General features: G+C 35.3%; 1 protein-coding gene across 1 annotated transcript in view; it reads right to left on the reverse strand.

The window, feature by feature from the left end:
* The window catches only part of LOC134158324 (protein eyes shut homolog), a gene marked incomplete at its 3' end in the record, with an annotated part of 365,244 nt that overhangs the window by 159,044 nt on the left and 188,095 nt on the right, over nt 1-18,105 (reverse strand). The window contains exon 12 of the mRNA XM_062608120.1: nt 1,504-1,617. Coding sequence (XP_062464104.1) covers nt 1,504-1,617 — 114 coding nt within the window. The remainder of the gene's footprint in view (nt 1-1,503; nt 1,618-18,105) is intronic.

An 18,105-nucleotide genomic window follows, 5' to 3' on the forward strand; every position in this document is an offset into this window, starting at 1 on the left:
TAGTTTTAAAAATCAGCTCTCAAATAATTACTTCTCTACTTTTTCCCTATTTGTTTCTTGTGTCATAGTGACTTTTACTAAACTCAGAAGCCCAACAGTATTTTTTTGTACTTGAAATTGCTGTAGAATCTGCACTCCAATAGCTGACATTTTATGCTCTTCTAAATGCATTCTAATTCATGGTCATGGTACAAAATGACTATCATTAGTGTTGTCACAGGCCATGGCTGCAGGAAGACCATGACTAATGCTAAGCTATCAGCACCCTCAGTGCAAGGCATATTCCCGTAATTTCTCAAACTGACCATGGAACCAATTTCCACTGATCCCTAAATCATAAAACTTTAGAATTACCCTCAGTTCATTAGTAATGTATACAGTAACAGCTCTCATTTGCATTTAGAGTTTAATCAGACCCATGTCTCACAGGTAACAAGTACACCACAAAATTATCAATGTGGATGCCAAGATTTATTTTTCCATAAGCTGGTCAGGCAGACCAGCAGAATGATCTTTCTCCAGCTTAATTTTCAACTGTCTTCAGTATCTGTTTTGGCTTCCAATTTAAGCTAACGATGGAATGTGTACTTATGAGAATTATTTGTAGCAATTTCATCTTTTGTGAAGTTTCTGAACTCATCACCACTAGAATACTTGAATATACAACCCCCTGAAATATTCTAAGCTTTAAAATCAACTCAGCATCAGTCTATCATTACAAAATAGTAAAAAAACCTCAAACAAGTATAAGAAAGTTTAAAACAAAGTACCAGGTTATAAATCACTTGACTTTATTTTTAACTAAAAATCCAATTAAAAAAAATAAACCCAACATAAAAATATTCAGAAGAAATCTATTTGTGAAAGTATTTCAGGAAGACCTGTAAGTTTAAATGTTTTAAAGCATTTTAGTTTTCCCTTTAACTACTTCTTTCTTGAAAATATTCATTTGTTCATCCATGTCTGGTAACACTGAGCAGTTTATGCATTCTTAAACAAACAGACCCAGTGCTGAAAACCTTTTTTTTTTTTTTGTCTCTGAAAGTTTTAATAGATTTCTGCAATGAAGATATATTACAGTCATTATTATGGTCATTGTAATTTTGTAATTTACTTACTATGCTCAGTCATAAAGCTGTAATTTAGTACATCAGGATAAACCAGATTCTTTGTAAGTTCATTGATTACATTTTCTGTGGATTTCACATACTGCTCATTTGTGCTTTCTCCACTCCTTCAGACTTTGCTAAAATCATGAGGTTCTGTCCAAAAAACAGCAGCAGTTACAAGTGTACCTCCCTCCATTCTTAATGAGAATGTTTGTTTTATTGGGTGTCTTGGTGGACAAAGATGCAAATGAGACTTCAGAAAAGAGTGAATAACTTCCACACAAAGGAAATTTTAACAATGGCTTTGAAGACTGTCAAGCACATGTTTTGCAGACTTCAGGCAATTTTTAGAATTGTCAAAAATAATAAAAGTAAATTATTTTGAACAACTTACCTTCAGGGCAAAAACACTCATAGCTGTTGACATCATTCTGACAGACAGCACCATTCAAGCAGGGAGCTGAATTGCACTCATTCACTTCTATTTCACAGTACTGGCCTGAAAAACCTGGAAAGGAAGCAAGATTATCTTTGATTGCCTTCATCTTTATGTGTTCTATTAACACGGAACTTTTATTCCAAACGCTGTTCTGTAATTAAAATCAGGAGGTGTTGCAATCTATATTCATAAAATTTATTTATAAAATGCACAGCTTCTGCAGTTTATTTACAAAGAATTAGATTTCACTTATTTCTGATTCCATATCACAAAGACATGCATTTGTTACTGGAATAGAGCAATAAATTAAGCATGAAGTACTTCCAGAAGACATTCATAGTGATATGCAAATATACAGATTTTCAAGTGGTTTGCTTGTATTACAGTCACTTTAATAATCTTATAACACCTTTCTTGAATTTTGCAGTGTCAGGATAAGACAGAGCAGATCGATTATCTCTCATCCATTGTCTAGGGATTTCTAACGTGGAGAGGAGCAGTAAAAAATACAGAGAACAAATACACTGAGGAATAACAAACACATGCCATACAAGTCAGGTCTTCAGCACATGTAAAGTGTACAGCTTAATTACAGTAGATGAGGATATGTTGCTAAAGAAGGGAAGCAGACACCTCTAAAACAAAAACCCAAAAGACTAGTGAAACTTACAGAAGGAACAGATAAGTCAGTTGTCTTGTTTCTTGCAGGTACTCTGACTTGCTGTGTGGTCAGTGCAGTTGCCCAGGTGCTGGCAGTGGGGTCTGCAGGCCTCCTCTGTGAGGAGGTGCTGGGGCTGCCCTGTGCTGACACTGTCAGCTCCAGATGGATCTAGCCCACCCACTGCAGGGCACATCTGAGCCCCCAGTGGAGGGGGGAGTGCCTCTGGAAAAGGTTTTTAGTAAAGGGCAAAAGCTGCACAGGTGGAGTGAGGAGGAGGAAAGAGTGAGAAACAATCCTGTGAGCACCAAGGTCAGAGAAGGAGGGGAGAGGAGGTGTTCCAGGTGCTTGTGGAGGACCCCATACTGGAGCAGGTGGATGTGCCCTGAAGGAACTGTGTCCACAGAGAGCCCACACAGGAGAAGTGGAGAAGTGTGAGGATGAAGGAGCAGCAGAGAGCTGTTATGTGCTGACTACAGCCTCCACTCCGTGCCCCCTTGTGCTGATCGTGGCAGGAAGGAGAGGAGTAGAGAATGAAGGAGTCCATTAAGCCTTGGGGGGAAAAGAAATCCAGAGATGGGGATGGTGTTGTTTTGATTTGTCTTTCTTTCTCACTATGCAAACCTACATTAATTGGCACTAAATTAAGCCAGTTTTCCCCAGTCTAGGTCTGTTTTACCCATGACTATCTGGTAAGTGATCTCCCTTTCTTTATCTTGACGTATAAGGCTTTCATTTTTTATTCTTCACCCATGCTGGTAAGAAGGCAGAGTGAGAGGGGGCTCTGGCAGCCAGCCAAGGTCAACCCAATACACATCTATGGCTTTGTTCTATGTTCTATGGTCCAAATATCCCCACTCCTCTTTATGCTATCATTAACATGTTCAGTTTGATTGGAAGAAAAAATAAATCATAGAATCACAGAATAGTTAGGGTTGGAAAGGACCTTAAGATCATCTAGTTCCAACTCCCCTGCCATGGGCAGGGACACCTCACACTAAACCATGTCACACCGGACTCCATCCAACACTGCCAGGGATGGAGCATTTATCACTTCTTTGGGCAACCCATTCCAGTGCCTCACCACCCACACAGTAAATAACTTCTCCCTTATATCTAATCTAAACTTCACCTATTAAAGTTTAAACCCACTGAGCCTTGTCCTGTCACTACAGTACCTCATGAAGAGTCCCTCCCCAGCACCCTTATAAGCCCTCTTCAGACACTGGAAGGCTGTTATGAGGTCTCCACGCAGCCTTCTCTTCTCCAGCCTGAGCAGCCCCAACTTTCTCAGTCTATCTTCATACGGAAGGTGCTCCAGTCCCCCGATGATCCTTGAGGCCCTCCTCTAGACTTGTTCCAACAGTTCCTTGTCCTTTTTATGTTGAGGACACCAGAACCGTCCACAATACTTCAAGTGAGGTCTCAAAATTGTATCTTTATTGTTACTAAATAAATAAAATCCATATATAAAATGAAAGTGCATCTGTTGAATGTTTTCCATCGGTTCAGTTTCTTTTCACATACCTTTGTGTAATTATTCAAATGGAGAAAAAGCTTTTGTTTTTTAGATGATGTTCCCAGGACTTTAATTCTAAAGGATGTATAGTGAAAGCACACCACAGTGTTAAACAGATGTTTACTGATGTAAAGCAAAAAAATCCTGATGTTTCCTTAAAAAAATATTTTTAAAACTAATAAATAGAAATAAGTCAATTTAAAAAAGTATGTCAGAAAAGACATATGATTTTACATCTTTCCTTCCTATTTTCATGTCATCTTTAAAGTCTCTCAACCTTATCTCAATTAGAAAACACATTCAAAAGCCTTCAGAATCGTAATAGAATATCTATCCATGATGAATTTGTGAATACCATAAAAAATAATTTGCATAGAATTCATATGTGTGTCAGCAAAATAACAACAAATGCAGATAAATAATAGAGTGTCCCAGCACAATCAATGTGTGAGTTGTTTTCCCTCTTTCTTGCAGATATTTTTTGCCTGAATTCTAATATATGGCTGGGTTTCTGACATAAGATACAGAGCACAAACTGCACAGAATACAACAGAAGTCAGACATTAGACATGCTTTCAAAGAATCTCCTTTTCAGTTTCATCTTAAACTGAACTTTTTTACAAGGCACCACACAATCATACATTTGGATTATTCTAGGTTATTTGGTATCATACATTTCTTACGATTACACCAAAATAGCAAGGAAAATTTAAATAGTCTGTGGTAGTTAAAATATTGATGGTAGAGGGTATAAATCATGCAGATTTATGAGTTAAACTGTAATGCTTGTGTTCATTTCACAGATGTTGTAATTTACCATGAATACAAGCCATTCTGTTGCATTTGGAAATATGAGTAGTCCTTACTTTTTCAGAGGATACATTACTAAACAATAATGATAAAATATCATCTAGGGAATGGATTTTTTGTTAAGAACATGTTTTTTTTTTTTCTCCAAGGCTTTCTTCCAGAAGTGAAATATTGTTTCTATTTGCAGATGCAATAAAAGACTGTTCAGCTAGCATTGTTAAATTAAAGCCAGGGAACTCCATGCCATCCCTCCCAGGTTATAGTATGTTATTCTGTTGCATTGTGGAACTGGCCTCAATAACCTAGGATGTCCCCACTTGCCCTAATTTCCAATGAGCTTTATCATCCCACCATTTAATTTTTAGAAGCGTGGAAGTATTTACGATTGCATAGTTGGTAATTTTGAAGCATTGGTTTTTGCATAATCCATATTGCCCTACTTTTTTTTTTTTAATGTCACTTATCCTAACAACTTTGTATTGTTCCAGAAATGTATCTTTGAACATCACAAACTTAAATTTGTTTAATCCACTAAAATTGAGAATTATATGTGACGTGTTTTCTAATATAACTTCTGAGACGATTGCCATTTTAACACTTAGCCAGTATCATAGGTCCTTATAAATAAAATTAAAATAAAAAAAAAAGGCAAAACAACCAAGTATCCCAGTCTCTTTGTTGTCACAAGTGATTTCATATATAAGCATTAATGTTATGAAGACTGTCTTCAGCCCCCTTCTATTAGCTGGAAAGAACACAGCAGTCAGCAAGTGAGCAGTGCATCCAGTTTCTACACAACTGAAGATCACTTAGGAAAGTTTCTCAGATCACTTAGAATTACAGGCCATGAATGGGTCATTACATGAACAGTAACAAGTCTGAAATTCTGTTTTCTTTCCTGAAGATTCAACTTCTATATATTTCATCTAGGATACTTTGGCAAAAGATCTATAGCCTACACCAAACAGTCTGACTACATTTCTGAGATAGCGTTGAAATTAATAGACCTGATATGGATGGCACAGAGCATAGCTATAGCAGCTTACACTGCTTAATAGGATAGCTGCTTATATGAAGTGTCTAAGCAAGCTATAGATCACAGGCTGAGCTCCATGCTGTGACAACACAGTTTGCTATCTACCTGGGTTAAAGATACCATGATCTCACAGACACACATTATCATGTTTACTTCCAAGTCTAGTCCTACTCAACCTAACTTTCTTCCACTTGGAATTTAGAACAGGCAAATTGCCTATTCTTATATGTTCCACCTGATAATCTCATGTTCAAAGTGGAAAAACAATGAAGAATGGGATTAAATGCTGTTGAAAAAGTATTTCCAGAGTTTTACAAATTAGTAAATTTAACAGCAATCCCTCTAATAGAACTGTTTCACAGCATATCCAAAAAGCAGAACTGTGTATTTATTAATTATCGGAACAGTATTTTCAGACCAGCTCTATGGTGAGAATATAAATAAAAACCCACATGATACAAAGTAGTAGAAAATAGCAGTTTTATCTGTGCAATGATGGGAATATGCACAAGTACACTGTCTGCATATTTAATATGCAGTTCTGTATAGGAAGAATTTTGCCACCAAAAAAAAAGCCAACCCAAAACCTTAAACAAAACATAGAACTGTAAAATTAGACTCTATTCACAAATTACTAGATGGGTGCTGTGGTTTCAAGCTTCCAGTGGAAAACATAACAAAATGAATTAGGTTTAAAATCTGTTTCTCATAACCTATCATCTAACTTCCTAATGAATAAAGGCATGTAAAACAGTTCAGATTTTAAACACAAACGATCATTTACCAATGTATTATGAGATTAGACATCATGAAAATGAAAAGCCGAGAGGCAAAATTAATTACTATAAATCCTCTATTGTAAATTCTAACAGACTACATACATGAATTTTCACAAGTTTAGTCCTTCTTTAATTAAGACAGAGTTATTTCTTTGATGAATTATAAACTGGGCACTTTGAAGATCATATCAGATTCCCAGGGATGTTATTAGCTGTTTCAGGGGGCTCACCAAAGTTTCAAATTTAGAAGTCCAGAAGAGTGAGTTTGGAAGCACACACAGTGCCAGTTGTGACATGCTAAAATTAAGTATTTTAAGTTTTGCTACATCAAGTTGGTAATGCAAAAGTGCAAAACTCTCAGACCAGAGCCTTTTTCAAGGTAAAAATATTTCTTTCTTAAGCAGCAAGTATGGATTTTCAAGGTTTTGCTATTTGTATCTGGTTGCTCTGCAGGTCCACACAGATTCAGGAGGAGTTCTAATAAGATAACTCTGCCAACTTCAGATGGTAGAATAAATGTTCAAGAAGTTAGACTGTTAAAGACAGATGGGAACCTTTATTCACTCCTTTAATAGATATACAACTTTCTCAGAAACCATTTCAAAAATCTTTTTTTTTTTCAGGGGAATGGTAGAGAACAGATTTCCAATACCTGATTACTCAAGTCTTCCCTGGTTTATCATATTATTTGACAGGTGGAATAAAGCACTATTTCTTTAGCAAGATTATGCTTATTATATTTTCCATTTTCTATGAAGTTTGGAATAAACTTTAGCCATTTTCCATATGGCATGCTTCAAATGCAGACAAATGAAACTTATGAAACATTCCTTTTAACTTAACTTTTATGAATTATTAGATAACAATTGTTATTGTCACAACTTCTTGCTTCTTTTCATTTCTGCTGGGGTAATGATAAGAATTTCCTGATGTCACAGAGCAAAAGAGGAGGGATGAGAAACAAAGCTGTAATGATAAAGAGATATTTAGCACGGTGAAAGATAAATTCTTCAGTATGTTAGCTGCTGTTGTTAACCACTGAAATGTCAAGTTACCATCACTTTTATTTCTTATAATAAAGAACCTTCATGATTATACCTCTTTGAACAATTCTGTATGGAAAAGATGAGAGAACATAGTGTTCTGATAATTTCTCATCTTCCACAGTAACAGTAGTCATCTTTTATTGTGTGTCCAACAGAGGGAGGGTCACACAACTAAGAGAAAAAGAAATAGATATATCAACTTATTAGCAGTGCTCAATAATGGAAGAAAAAAAGAAAAGATATTGAAGATCTCACAACATTTTTTTTGCAACATGGCATTACAGATCAGGAAAAGAAAAAAAAAAGATAGTTTTTTCAGACATAACAAGAGATCCAAACAAATCACAGGGGAAAAAACTCTCCTTTTCTGAGAAGCCCTTGCTTGGAAAGAAATCCTATTAAACCGTGATTGACAATTTTCTTCTCTACAAAGGTATTATGTACTATCACTTCCATATATCTCAGAAGAAGATGCAGAGCTCAATTTATCTCAAAAGGTTAGGCAACTGAGATCTCATCAGATTTCTTTAGATGAAGACTGAATAGAAGACCATCTGCTTCCCTCAGAATGGAGAAAATGCCAAAGAGAAAGAAAGAAAAAATACAAGTCAGAAAAACAAAGTAAGAAAGATTTTTCTTAGAAATGCAGTCTGAAGATGGACATCTCTGGAATATCATTCCAGTATAAACAGACAGAGGCCTGGAATTATGTTGGATATTGGGTGGATATTGGCAAAATTTATGGCAAGCAAAGTTTGCTATGCTCAGTTGTATTTTCAGAGGGACAGGAGATTTCTAAAACTGAAATATTGTAAAGAGTTAAAAGAATTCCCTAAAGGAAGGTAGAATATGTTCATTAACTTACATTTATATTGTTCAAAGTTATGACCAGGATGACTTCATTCTAATTGTAACGCCAAATATACTTAAGAAATAATTAAAAAAAATGAAATCTGCAATTAGGAGGCATGGTCATTGAACTCAGTTGAAGGCCAGTTGCCGGCCAGTTGCCCAGCTAAGCCGCTCTGTCACTCCCTTCCTCAACTGAAAAGGGGAGAGTAAATCTAACAAAAAGATCATGGATTGAGACAAGAACAGGGAGAGACAATCACCAATTATGGTCATGGGGAAAACAGATGTGACATGGGGAAATTAGTTTAATATATATTACCAAACAAATCAGAGTAGGATAATAAGAAATAAACCCCAAATCTTAAAAACACCTTACTCACACCCTTCCCTTCTTCCCAGGTTTAACTTTACACACATTATCATGGATTGCAAGTAGCACAGGGGCAAACACAGTGCTGCAGACAGCAGAGACTTTTTTAAAGGTTTTCATTACATGGTTCACTTCAGCTGTTGCAGTTGTTCAGAACTGCCTTTGGTATATTCCACACCTAAGGACTAGGAGGGAAGAAATTAAAGGTGTAAGTCAAATCTGTATTTAATTTCAGTCTAAAATTATTTGTGTGTGAATTATCGACTTTGAAAGATGTGAAAGGAAAACATACTGATAGATTTCTATTTGTCCCTTGTCACATTCTTAAGAGAATTTGTTCTGCATACAGAAAACAATTCAAATGTAATTTGAATTTATCTGATTTGTTTCTGCTGAAGTAATTTCATTTTCAAGATCATATTATATGCTTTGACTATGTTTGTTTCTTTCTGATCAAAATGCCATCAAGTGACACCTCTTTCGCAAACATCAATTAGCTATATTAATGTGCTGGAAGAACATGAGAAAGTGTAAACTCCATTTGCATTATTTTTAAATCAAGAATGAGTTAAGAGGGGTGTTTTTAACTACATTATAATCCATGTATTCATGCTTAATTACCTACTTTTAATATAATAAAACTAAGTTAGACAAGAAAATAGAAGAAACTAGTCAACTAAAGTATAAATATATTTGCATACTTGGAATTGTACCAGCTTGATATGATTTTAACTGGGATACCATGCAAATTTCACCAGTTCCAAATACATGAAAATATGAGAAGTCATTGATATGAATGTTAACACAGAACATAAAATTATTGCCAGTGGGATAGTACATGAAATGGTGTGAGAGGGGAAATAGTATATTCATATTTAATGAGTTTATGGGAATTCCTTTATGGGAAATCTCTTTCATTTAAACTTCAAAGATGGGAATGAGATCTCTGTTTCCACTGGTACTAGTCATAGTTTTTTCAGCTGATAGAAAGGTAAAATACAGCTTTAAAAGTCAAGAAAAAGAACAAGATTCACTGGGAAGCAATTCTGTGAAAGCAATGTTGCTTACAAGGTTCTTTCATATATATGAAGCTGTTTAAAAATAGTCATTTTATATAGATCTGTGAAGATATATATGCAGTGAGCTGACTTATAATAGTGTCCCATACATCAAAGCCTCAGCATTATTTTGTTTTTCAGTGATTAATGTTAAGGAATAAATCATGAAAGAAGAAATATTTTAAATGTGTCAAATAATCCAAGAAACTGTGGGTCAAATCTAAAAAGTGCAGTTATTTCTATAGAAAATATGGAATGAAAATATGTCTCTAATATTTGATACTTGAGAATTATGATTCCACAAAAATAAAAAAAAAAAACCATCTGAATAATTCCTTCTCTTTCTTAGCAGAAAGCTCACAACCACAGAAAAAGTAACCTGCATCATGAATATGACAGAGAAATAAGAGATGTTTTCTGAGCCTCATAGGCATGCTGCGTTATTAACGAAAACCCCCTGGATGTTTAAATCACATCATTAAACACTAAAGGCAAGAAATCTTTTCTATTACGTTTGATTTTTGATATTGTATCTATTTGTAAAAAGGAAACAATACATGTCTATTTTTTTGTATGACTCTCTTTCTACAAAACTACACTCATACAAATGTGGTACAGAATCAACTTCACAGCAGCTTGAATTCAGACACTTTATAGCAAACTAACTGCTTTACAAAGTGGTAAGACTCCTAGACATTTTCCAAGGACGAAATCATAAAACTGAAAAACATTTTATGTTAGAGTCTTTAAAGTTTTAACTTAAAATTTTAAGCTAAGCCTGATACTGAAGTAGGTTACATGAGGATCTCTTGCACTGAAAAGTAAGGTGCATTTGGAAACTGAACTGTCTACACCTCCAGAAATGAAGTGAAATCTACTTGTTGAGATCAGATTTTTTTATGTCTTGATTCCTGCTCTTTATGAGTTCTTCAGAGAGCTCCATACCAACTTCAGTGGTGCAGCTATTTGACAAAAGAAGCAAGATTCAGTTGTATAGATGTAGCATCTTTCTGCTGTTTGAGATGTTCAGGGGTATTAAAGACATCTGCAAAAGATAAATGTCTTGGGGACCAAAACATCAGTAGGTGTCTATATTTAAGCAATTGAATCCCCCATTTGGAGCACCTGTGCAGATGTAAATATGACAGTACTGTGCACACTGTAAGCAAGGAGAAATCATGCAACTTCAGATTATTCTGTATTTGCATGGAGAGGAAGACAGAGGATACAAGAAATCTCACTGGCAACATTAATTTTGTCTTTTCCAGATTTTGAAACCTTAATCATTCATTTAATACAGTTTGTGCGTATATGCATAATAGGCTCAATCAAATATTAATAAGGAAAGAATAAAGTCCCCAGTCATGCAGGGGATACAATATGGGCAAACTATTTTGTTTCTACAAAATTACACTGACCTTCATAGGATGAGTTACTCCAGCTGAGACTGTCTCCAACAAATATATTTTCTGGTTACAGTACTAACCTAAAACTGAATAGAATATTGGAGATTAATCTAGAATTATTAAGGGGTAGAACTTCATCTTAAAGATGTTTGTTTTCTAAATCTGCATCCAAATTATTTGCTTTACATCTTTGGCTGTTCAGGGTTAAACCATTACTAACTCCATGCAGTTAGATTGCGAAAGGAGACATCCATAACTTAGCTATCTTGTCTTTTGCAAACCACCCTGCATCTTATAGGATTTCATATATTTAGGCGATTGGAAGGCTAAGCCTAAAATACCAAAATATCACAAAACTTCAGAACAAGGAGAGAATACACACATTAGAACTGTCTAATACAAGGATTAGAATCATTTGTACAGGAGATAAAGCTTTCTTGATAAACTTAAAAGGTTTAAGAACAAACATAGCAGAGTACATGTATGAAAAAAAGAAAAATCCTTATATGATTCCCTGCAGAGAAAAATAAAGACAGACTTGCATGTCAGAGATGCTACTCACTCAAACCATAACTTGGGCTTAAATAGAAAACCATGCCCCCTGACAGAATGATTGTATAAAAACTGTGCAAGCTTAGGCTTCCTGATTTTTAATTTATGCTAAAGGAAGAGACCTTCCAGGCCTTTCTTTCAACCTATTCTAACTTTCAAATGTCCCATGATATTTTTGTTTAAAGATGAAAAGCATCAGAGTGATTTATTTCATTCCTGTAAAGTACAGCCTTTATTTTTTTTACACTTTTTATTCTTTTAACATTAATATCTGTTTATTTGAAAGGATGTCATCACTGCAGACAAATTTATAAAGCCACATCAAAGCTAAAGATGCATGAACACCCAAGTATCTCCCACAGATAAAGATATACAGATGCCAGAGCAGAGAGGTCAGTTCCAAGGAAGATGCTGAACATACCCGTTACCACAGTCAGCACAGGGAAAACTATTATTTCATTTCTATCTCTTGGCCTGAGAAACTTCTTCCTGCATTTGTGATTTTCATGACTTACAGCTTGAGTTAAAAGAATAACAGGATTTATTGATCAAATAAAAGAAATAACTTATGATGTGCACACAGGTGCAAGAACATGCAACACATCTATGTAGGCAGTATTTTTCCTGCTGTAAATGTATTAAAGGCACTATATATACAAAGATTCGGAGAACTGTTTTTGCTTGGAATTGTTGTGTTTGGGTTTCTGCTTTCCTTTCTTATTGTGTCTGTTATGGCAGGTTTTTTTTTTTTTTGCAACAATGTCTTATTCTATTTTATTTTTCTAACAGATTTTAAACCGAAATAAAATAAAAAAATATTCCTGACTAATTCACTGTAAAAGAAATAGGATCGATAAATGACATTACAAATAATAATTGTACGTTTGGACTTTAATAACCAAACGGGAACTTCTGTCTTCAACAGACTAAAATTCTCATGAATCTAACTGGGATATACTCATTCCCCAGCAGATGTACAACATGGGTGCCATATATCCCAGATAACTATCTCAGGGGATATGAAGCATTGTTAATCTCTTTTAAATAATTCAAAAGAATATTAATAATTCCACGACCCTTAGAGTCATAACTCTGTTTAAATTAGTTGTTCTTAGAAGCAAAGTGTTCAGGACACAATTTTAACCTGTGAAGAGCTCAAACATAAGTTTAAAAATAGTCTGGAGACTAACCTTAAATCAAAGTAACAAATAGTTCAGAGTATGTAGCATTTGAACTAAGATTTGAATGTTAATTTTTGACTCTTGCTGGTAAAGCCTGCACAAATCCTATCATATGAACCAGTGAGGTTCCCCAATTTCCCATAATTTATACAGGCAAAGATGCTGAATATGACTCCCAGTTTGGTTCAATTGACATCCTTGGTACTTGGTAACCATTCATCACAAATAGAAATCCTTAATGTAACTGCTGAAGGAAAAAACAAAAAAAAAAAAACCAAAACCAAGCTTAAATTGTAAACGCAGCATATAAATGTGGATATAGGGAAATATCAAGTAGAAGCCTGCAACTTGTTAGTCATTGTGTGGCCTTATGTCCTGGGTTCAGCAGTAGCAGTCCTTCTCCTTCTTAGTAGGTAGTGCAGTGCTGTGGTTTTGTCTTTCAGCCTGGGAAAAACACTGATAACACCAATGTTTTTAGTCGCTGCTCAGTAGTTCACTCTGACCAAGGACTTTCTGAGTCTCATGCTCTGCCAGGGAGGAGGGGAAGCTGGGAAGAAGCAGAGACAGGAACCCTGGCTCAAACTAACCAAAGAGGTATTCCATACTACAGCACATCATGCCCACTATATAAACTGGGGACAGTTGCATGGAAGGCCTAGACCACTGCTGTAGTCGGGTTGAGTATTGGTTGGCAGGTGGTGAGCAGTTGTATTCTCTTCCCTTGTTATTTCCCTTATGATTATTATTATTGGTGGTAGCAGTAGTATTTTGCGTTATATTAGTTACTGGACTGTTCTTATCTCAACCTGTGGTAGTTACATTCTTTCGATTCTCCTTCCCATCCCTCCAGGAGTGGAGGGAGGAAGGGGGAGGAGTGAGGTAGCAGCTGCGTGGTTCTAGGTTGCCAGCTGGGCTTAAACCATGACATCTTATTGTAAATTTTGGTAACATCTGTTAAATAAAAGTTGCATATCTTGAATCTTTCAGTTAATGGAGAGACATGAGAGACAATCACCCATCAGTGCTTCTGCACAAAGGCTGTTTAGACTGAGAGAACTGAGGGGTTGGGCTTTTAGAAAGAAGAGCTGGTGCTCAAAAAGATGAGTTCCTGAAAACAAGAAGTGGTATTGTACAGAAAGGAGATCGTAAAGAGGGAGGTAAAGAACTTGGCTGAAGGAAAGATCTTGGAAGGGTGAGAAGAGCCTGGAGGTCAGAAAGATGTGTCAAGTGTCCAATTGTGTGAGTGTGTGGATTAACCAATTTTGGGGACTGTGTCACATGAGACACATTCATTTCCACACTGATAAAACAGACTGCCCAGAATACAGCTGCTTATCAATGTAAATTGGTCATAAACTGTCCTGATGTTTTTACTGCTGTCATCATTGGTCTTGATGGATGTTAACCCATGTTTGGATCATAGAATCCCAGAACAGAATCAAAAATCACAGAATCTTAGAATGGTTTGGGTTGGAAAAGACCTTTAAAGGTCCTTCCAGTCCAACCTCCTGTCATGGGAGACTGAGCTGCTCAAAGACCCATCCAATCAAACCTTGAACACTTCCAATGATGGCACATGGACAACTTCTCTGAGTAAACTATTACAGTGTCTCTCTACTCTGATTGTAAAATATGACTTCCTTTTGTCCAATCTAAACCTATACTCTCCAAGTTTAAAAACTGCTGGCCCTTGTTCTGTCACTACAGGGCATAGAAAAAAGTTTCTCTCCAGCTTTCATTAAAACCCCCTTTAAACATGGAAAGGTGGCAATAAGGTCTCTGGTGGATGTACTGTTATTATCCTCCTAAGTATGAAACACCAAGATCTTGTAATTCTTATCTCACCCCAGATTTCAGTATTACTTCAGAACTGAAGAGTAATGCTTGTTAGCGGGGATGGACCCACAGATGCGGACCATTGTGGTAACATATTGACTGCTGTGTACTAAACAGGGTAAGTTCCACTACATTTCACTGTAGTGTCAGATCCAAGTTTTGAAGCAATTTTTTGTGCTTTGTGTTACATGTTTCTGTCACTGAAACAGTTGCTGCCATCACCAAGTTCAGCTTTCTATTTAATAAAAATTCCCAAATAGTGTAGCAGAAGAGCTGTCAGTGATATGTTTAAAAAAATAATAATGACAGAAATAGTCCTTATATATTTTCTAATGAGTTCTTACTACATTTATTGTGAACACAATTTTGCCAAACACAAAAATTTAGTAAGTTTTACAAGTTGTCAAAGCACCACCATTATATTTCCAGCTCTATTACTAGTTGTTAATAAAATAGTTCTAAGAAACAAAATAATATATTAGTTATTATTCTAGAGGGTACTCTAATAATGAATTCATAATTTGTACTTTTTTGGGTGCTTAAGAAATCCAAGTGTCTGACAGTCTGTGTAAACTCAATAATTGACTGCTTTCCAGAAGAATCAGGGAGGTGGTTGAAGGGCATTTTTGCTGAGTGATTTTTGAAGTGTCAGAAACACATTTATCAGGGAGAAATCTAGCTTGTCTTAATTTCTTCTACAATTTATATGCCAGTTATATGGAGTCCTGCAACTAACTGCACTGAAGACTTAGAAGCCAAAGATATCATCTGCATCCTGAATAATTTAGTCTAATCTAAGGTGAGAGAATGGAATATCAAAAGTAAGAGAAAGCAAATACTGTGATGGTTCAAAATCCAATAAATAAATGGCAGAAGTATTACTTTTTTAAGTTCTACAAATTTAGATCACAAAGAAATATGAATAGGATAGTTCAGACATATGTATTTCTATATGCGTAAACCAAATTGTATCAAAATAAACAGGAAAAAATTGAATTCCCAGAAATTTAAAAAATGAGGTGTCTTCTGAAGGGAGCAGTTGAGCTATGTTAAGTGTAAGAAATGAATAACAATAAGGAAAAAATTGCATATACTTTTAATGGCTTGAAAATCAGGACAAGCCAAAGTACAGGTACCTAGAAACATAACTATTGCCACAAGATTTAGTGCTGGGGTGGTAAAATGTTAGTATCATCATTTTGAGACAGCTAAACAAGTAAAGAAAACGGTTAATCTCTATCATCACTTACTACTGAAAAATGTTTTCACCTCCCAGTCACGAATAAGAGAGTAATCGGGTTTTACAGAGCCAGTGAGTAAGGGCAATGAAGTAGTTATTTTTCACAGCATTCAAGATGTACCATCACCATTTCCTGAAACATAGAATTTTAACAGTGATGTGACAGTTTAATGCAAGACCATGGAGACCAACTGCTTTCACTGATGTTACAAGGTGAGATAACCATGACAAAGTGATTTCTGTATGTGTCTATAGGGAACCCATTATGAATCTATCATACTGGCATTACAATGTGAAACTATGATAGGGAAAAAAAAAAACATTCAAATTTGTACAGCATGACTATTTTGTTCCAATATGAGTTAATGATACATAGCAAGTGAAGTGCAAGCTTGTTTTCAACTTCTTCCTGTATTGTGAATAGAAATCTGCCTAACCACAGTCGTGATTCTCATATAGTTTAAGACAACTTGATATAAAATTAAATTATCAGAATTACCTTCAGCTAATCACGTATTCTTCTCTACTCTGTGTAAAAATTCTGCCTTTAGGCTAAATTAGGATGTTTCTTTGTAAATTTACCAGAAAAAAAATTCAACTTGTACAGATAAAATACACAAACAAAACCACATAACCAGAAATCAATTATCCATGCTCCCATAAAACAGGGTATCTGATCCTCGCTTACACAAATTTCCATTTGCTTTCTCCAATCCAGTTATTTTTACGCACCTGCCAACTCAGGGTTCTTTTTTTAACAAAATAATTTTGAGCTTTCTCTTTCAGTACTATGTACTAACATATACATTTATGTGTATGCTTCCCAATATGTCATTATTTTCCCTTCATTATCAGTGATCTTCCTTACAGAAGCAGTATTTCTTTATGCACTGGTCAGTCTTTTTTCTTTTTTCTCAAAAGCCTCCCTTTCCCTGAAGCATTTTTTAGTCAACATTATTGTTATTCAATTTATTATTGCACTCACCTTTTCTAAGACTTTCAATTAAAAATGTTTCATGCTATTTTTAATTTGTGACTTTTCTTGTTCATTCCTGCCCTTTTCTATTTTCCTAGAGATTTTAATAAACCACTTCTTTTCATAATCCGTATTTAGCCAAATTGATTTATGTTTTATTTTTTTTAGAGGAACACCAGGCTCAGCTTCTTTATTTACTGAACAACTATAAAGAAAATGATAAGAAGCCTGTCCAGTCAGGATAGATAAATTTACACAGAAAAAACAAACAAACAAACCACCCTTATTCACCATTGTTTTGCATCTCTTCTGCCAGGTAACAAAAGAATTTTCTGATGTTGTCTGCAAGGACGCTTGCTAGTTAGAGTGCTTCAGGTGTGTTGTTCTACGGCACAAAGGATTGGCGTTTGAAAAGTCAAGAATTCTATAGTCTCTTAGCTATATAATTAGAAATGTTTCATTTTAAAAGTGAGCATAGTGCTGGGGAAAATATTGAACAAGCATTGTCCTTCCATACAAGCACTTGAAACAAGTACAATGACATCCCACAGGTATCCTAAACAATGTGAGTCATTCAGGCTTTGGAGGGACCTCCTCTGAGAGGAGTGTATTTCATTTTCCAATATCTGTTATACTTTATTATTGAAACTACATAGTGGGGAAGCATGACAAGGTAAATCAAAAAGCACATCAAAAGAAATAACTCTATGGTCATTTGAGTATCAGGGAGAAAAAGATGACCTGAATGCTAATAAAGATCTGGGATGTGACAGGTGAAACTTAGCACATTACTGTCCACAAAATCTGACAACCTTCACTTCAAGTTTAGCATTTCAGGTTAATTCATTGTAAAATACATAAGCCATAGTGGAAATCAAGTCTACAGACTGTAACCTAATTTGGCCTTTCCAAACTGAACATGTATTCCTATCAGCTGATTAAATATTTTTGAGCATATGCTTTACTGGTTATTAATCCAATTACACTAGCAGTATTCTTCAATTTAAAGATTAAAAAGAAACAGATCAAAAATGGTAACAGATCTTAGAAAGATAGTAGGTATTTCTCCAGGGAAATGTGGGAACCAGCTAGTTTTAGAAGCAGTATAAGTCACAGGAACATATATCTGGCAGGAACTACTGAAGTAATTGAATCAGTCATCTCCCTTCTCATTCCTGAAAGCTGTTGATCATGAAATAAATGCTTCTTTCAAAAGAGTTAACAGCTGTGTTTTTCAC

The sequence above is a fragment of the Pezoporus occidentalis genome, unplaced genomic scaffold (assembly GCF_034315485.1).
Source record: "Pezoporus occidentalis ecotype Australia unplaced genomic scaffold, CSIRO_AGI_Poc_V1 ctg13, whole genome shotgun sequence".
NCBI classification, from domain to species: domain Eukaryota; kingdom Metazoa; phylum Chordata; class Aves; order Psittaciformes; family Psittacidae; genus Pezoporus; species Pezoporus occidentalis.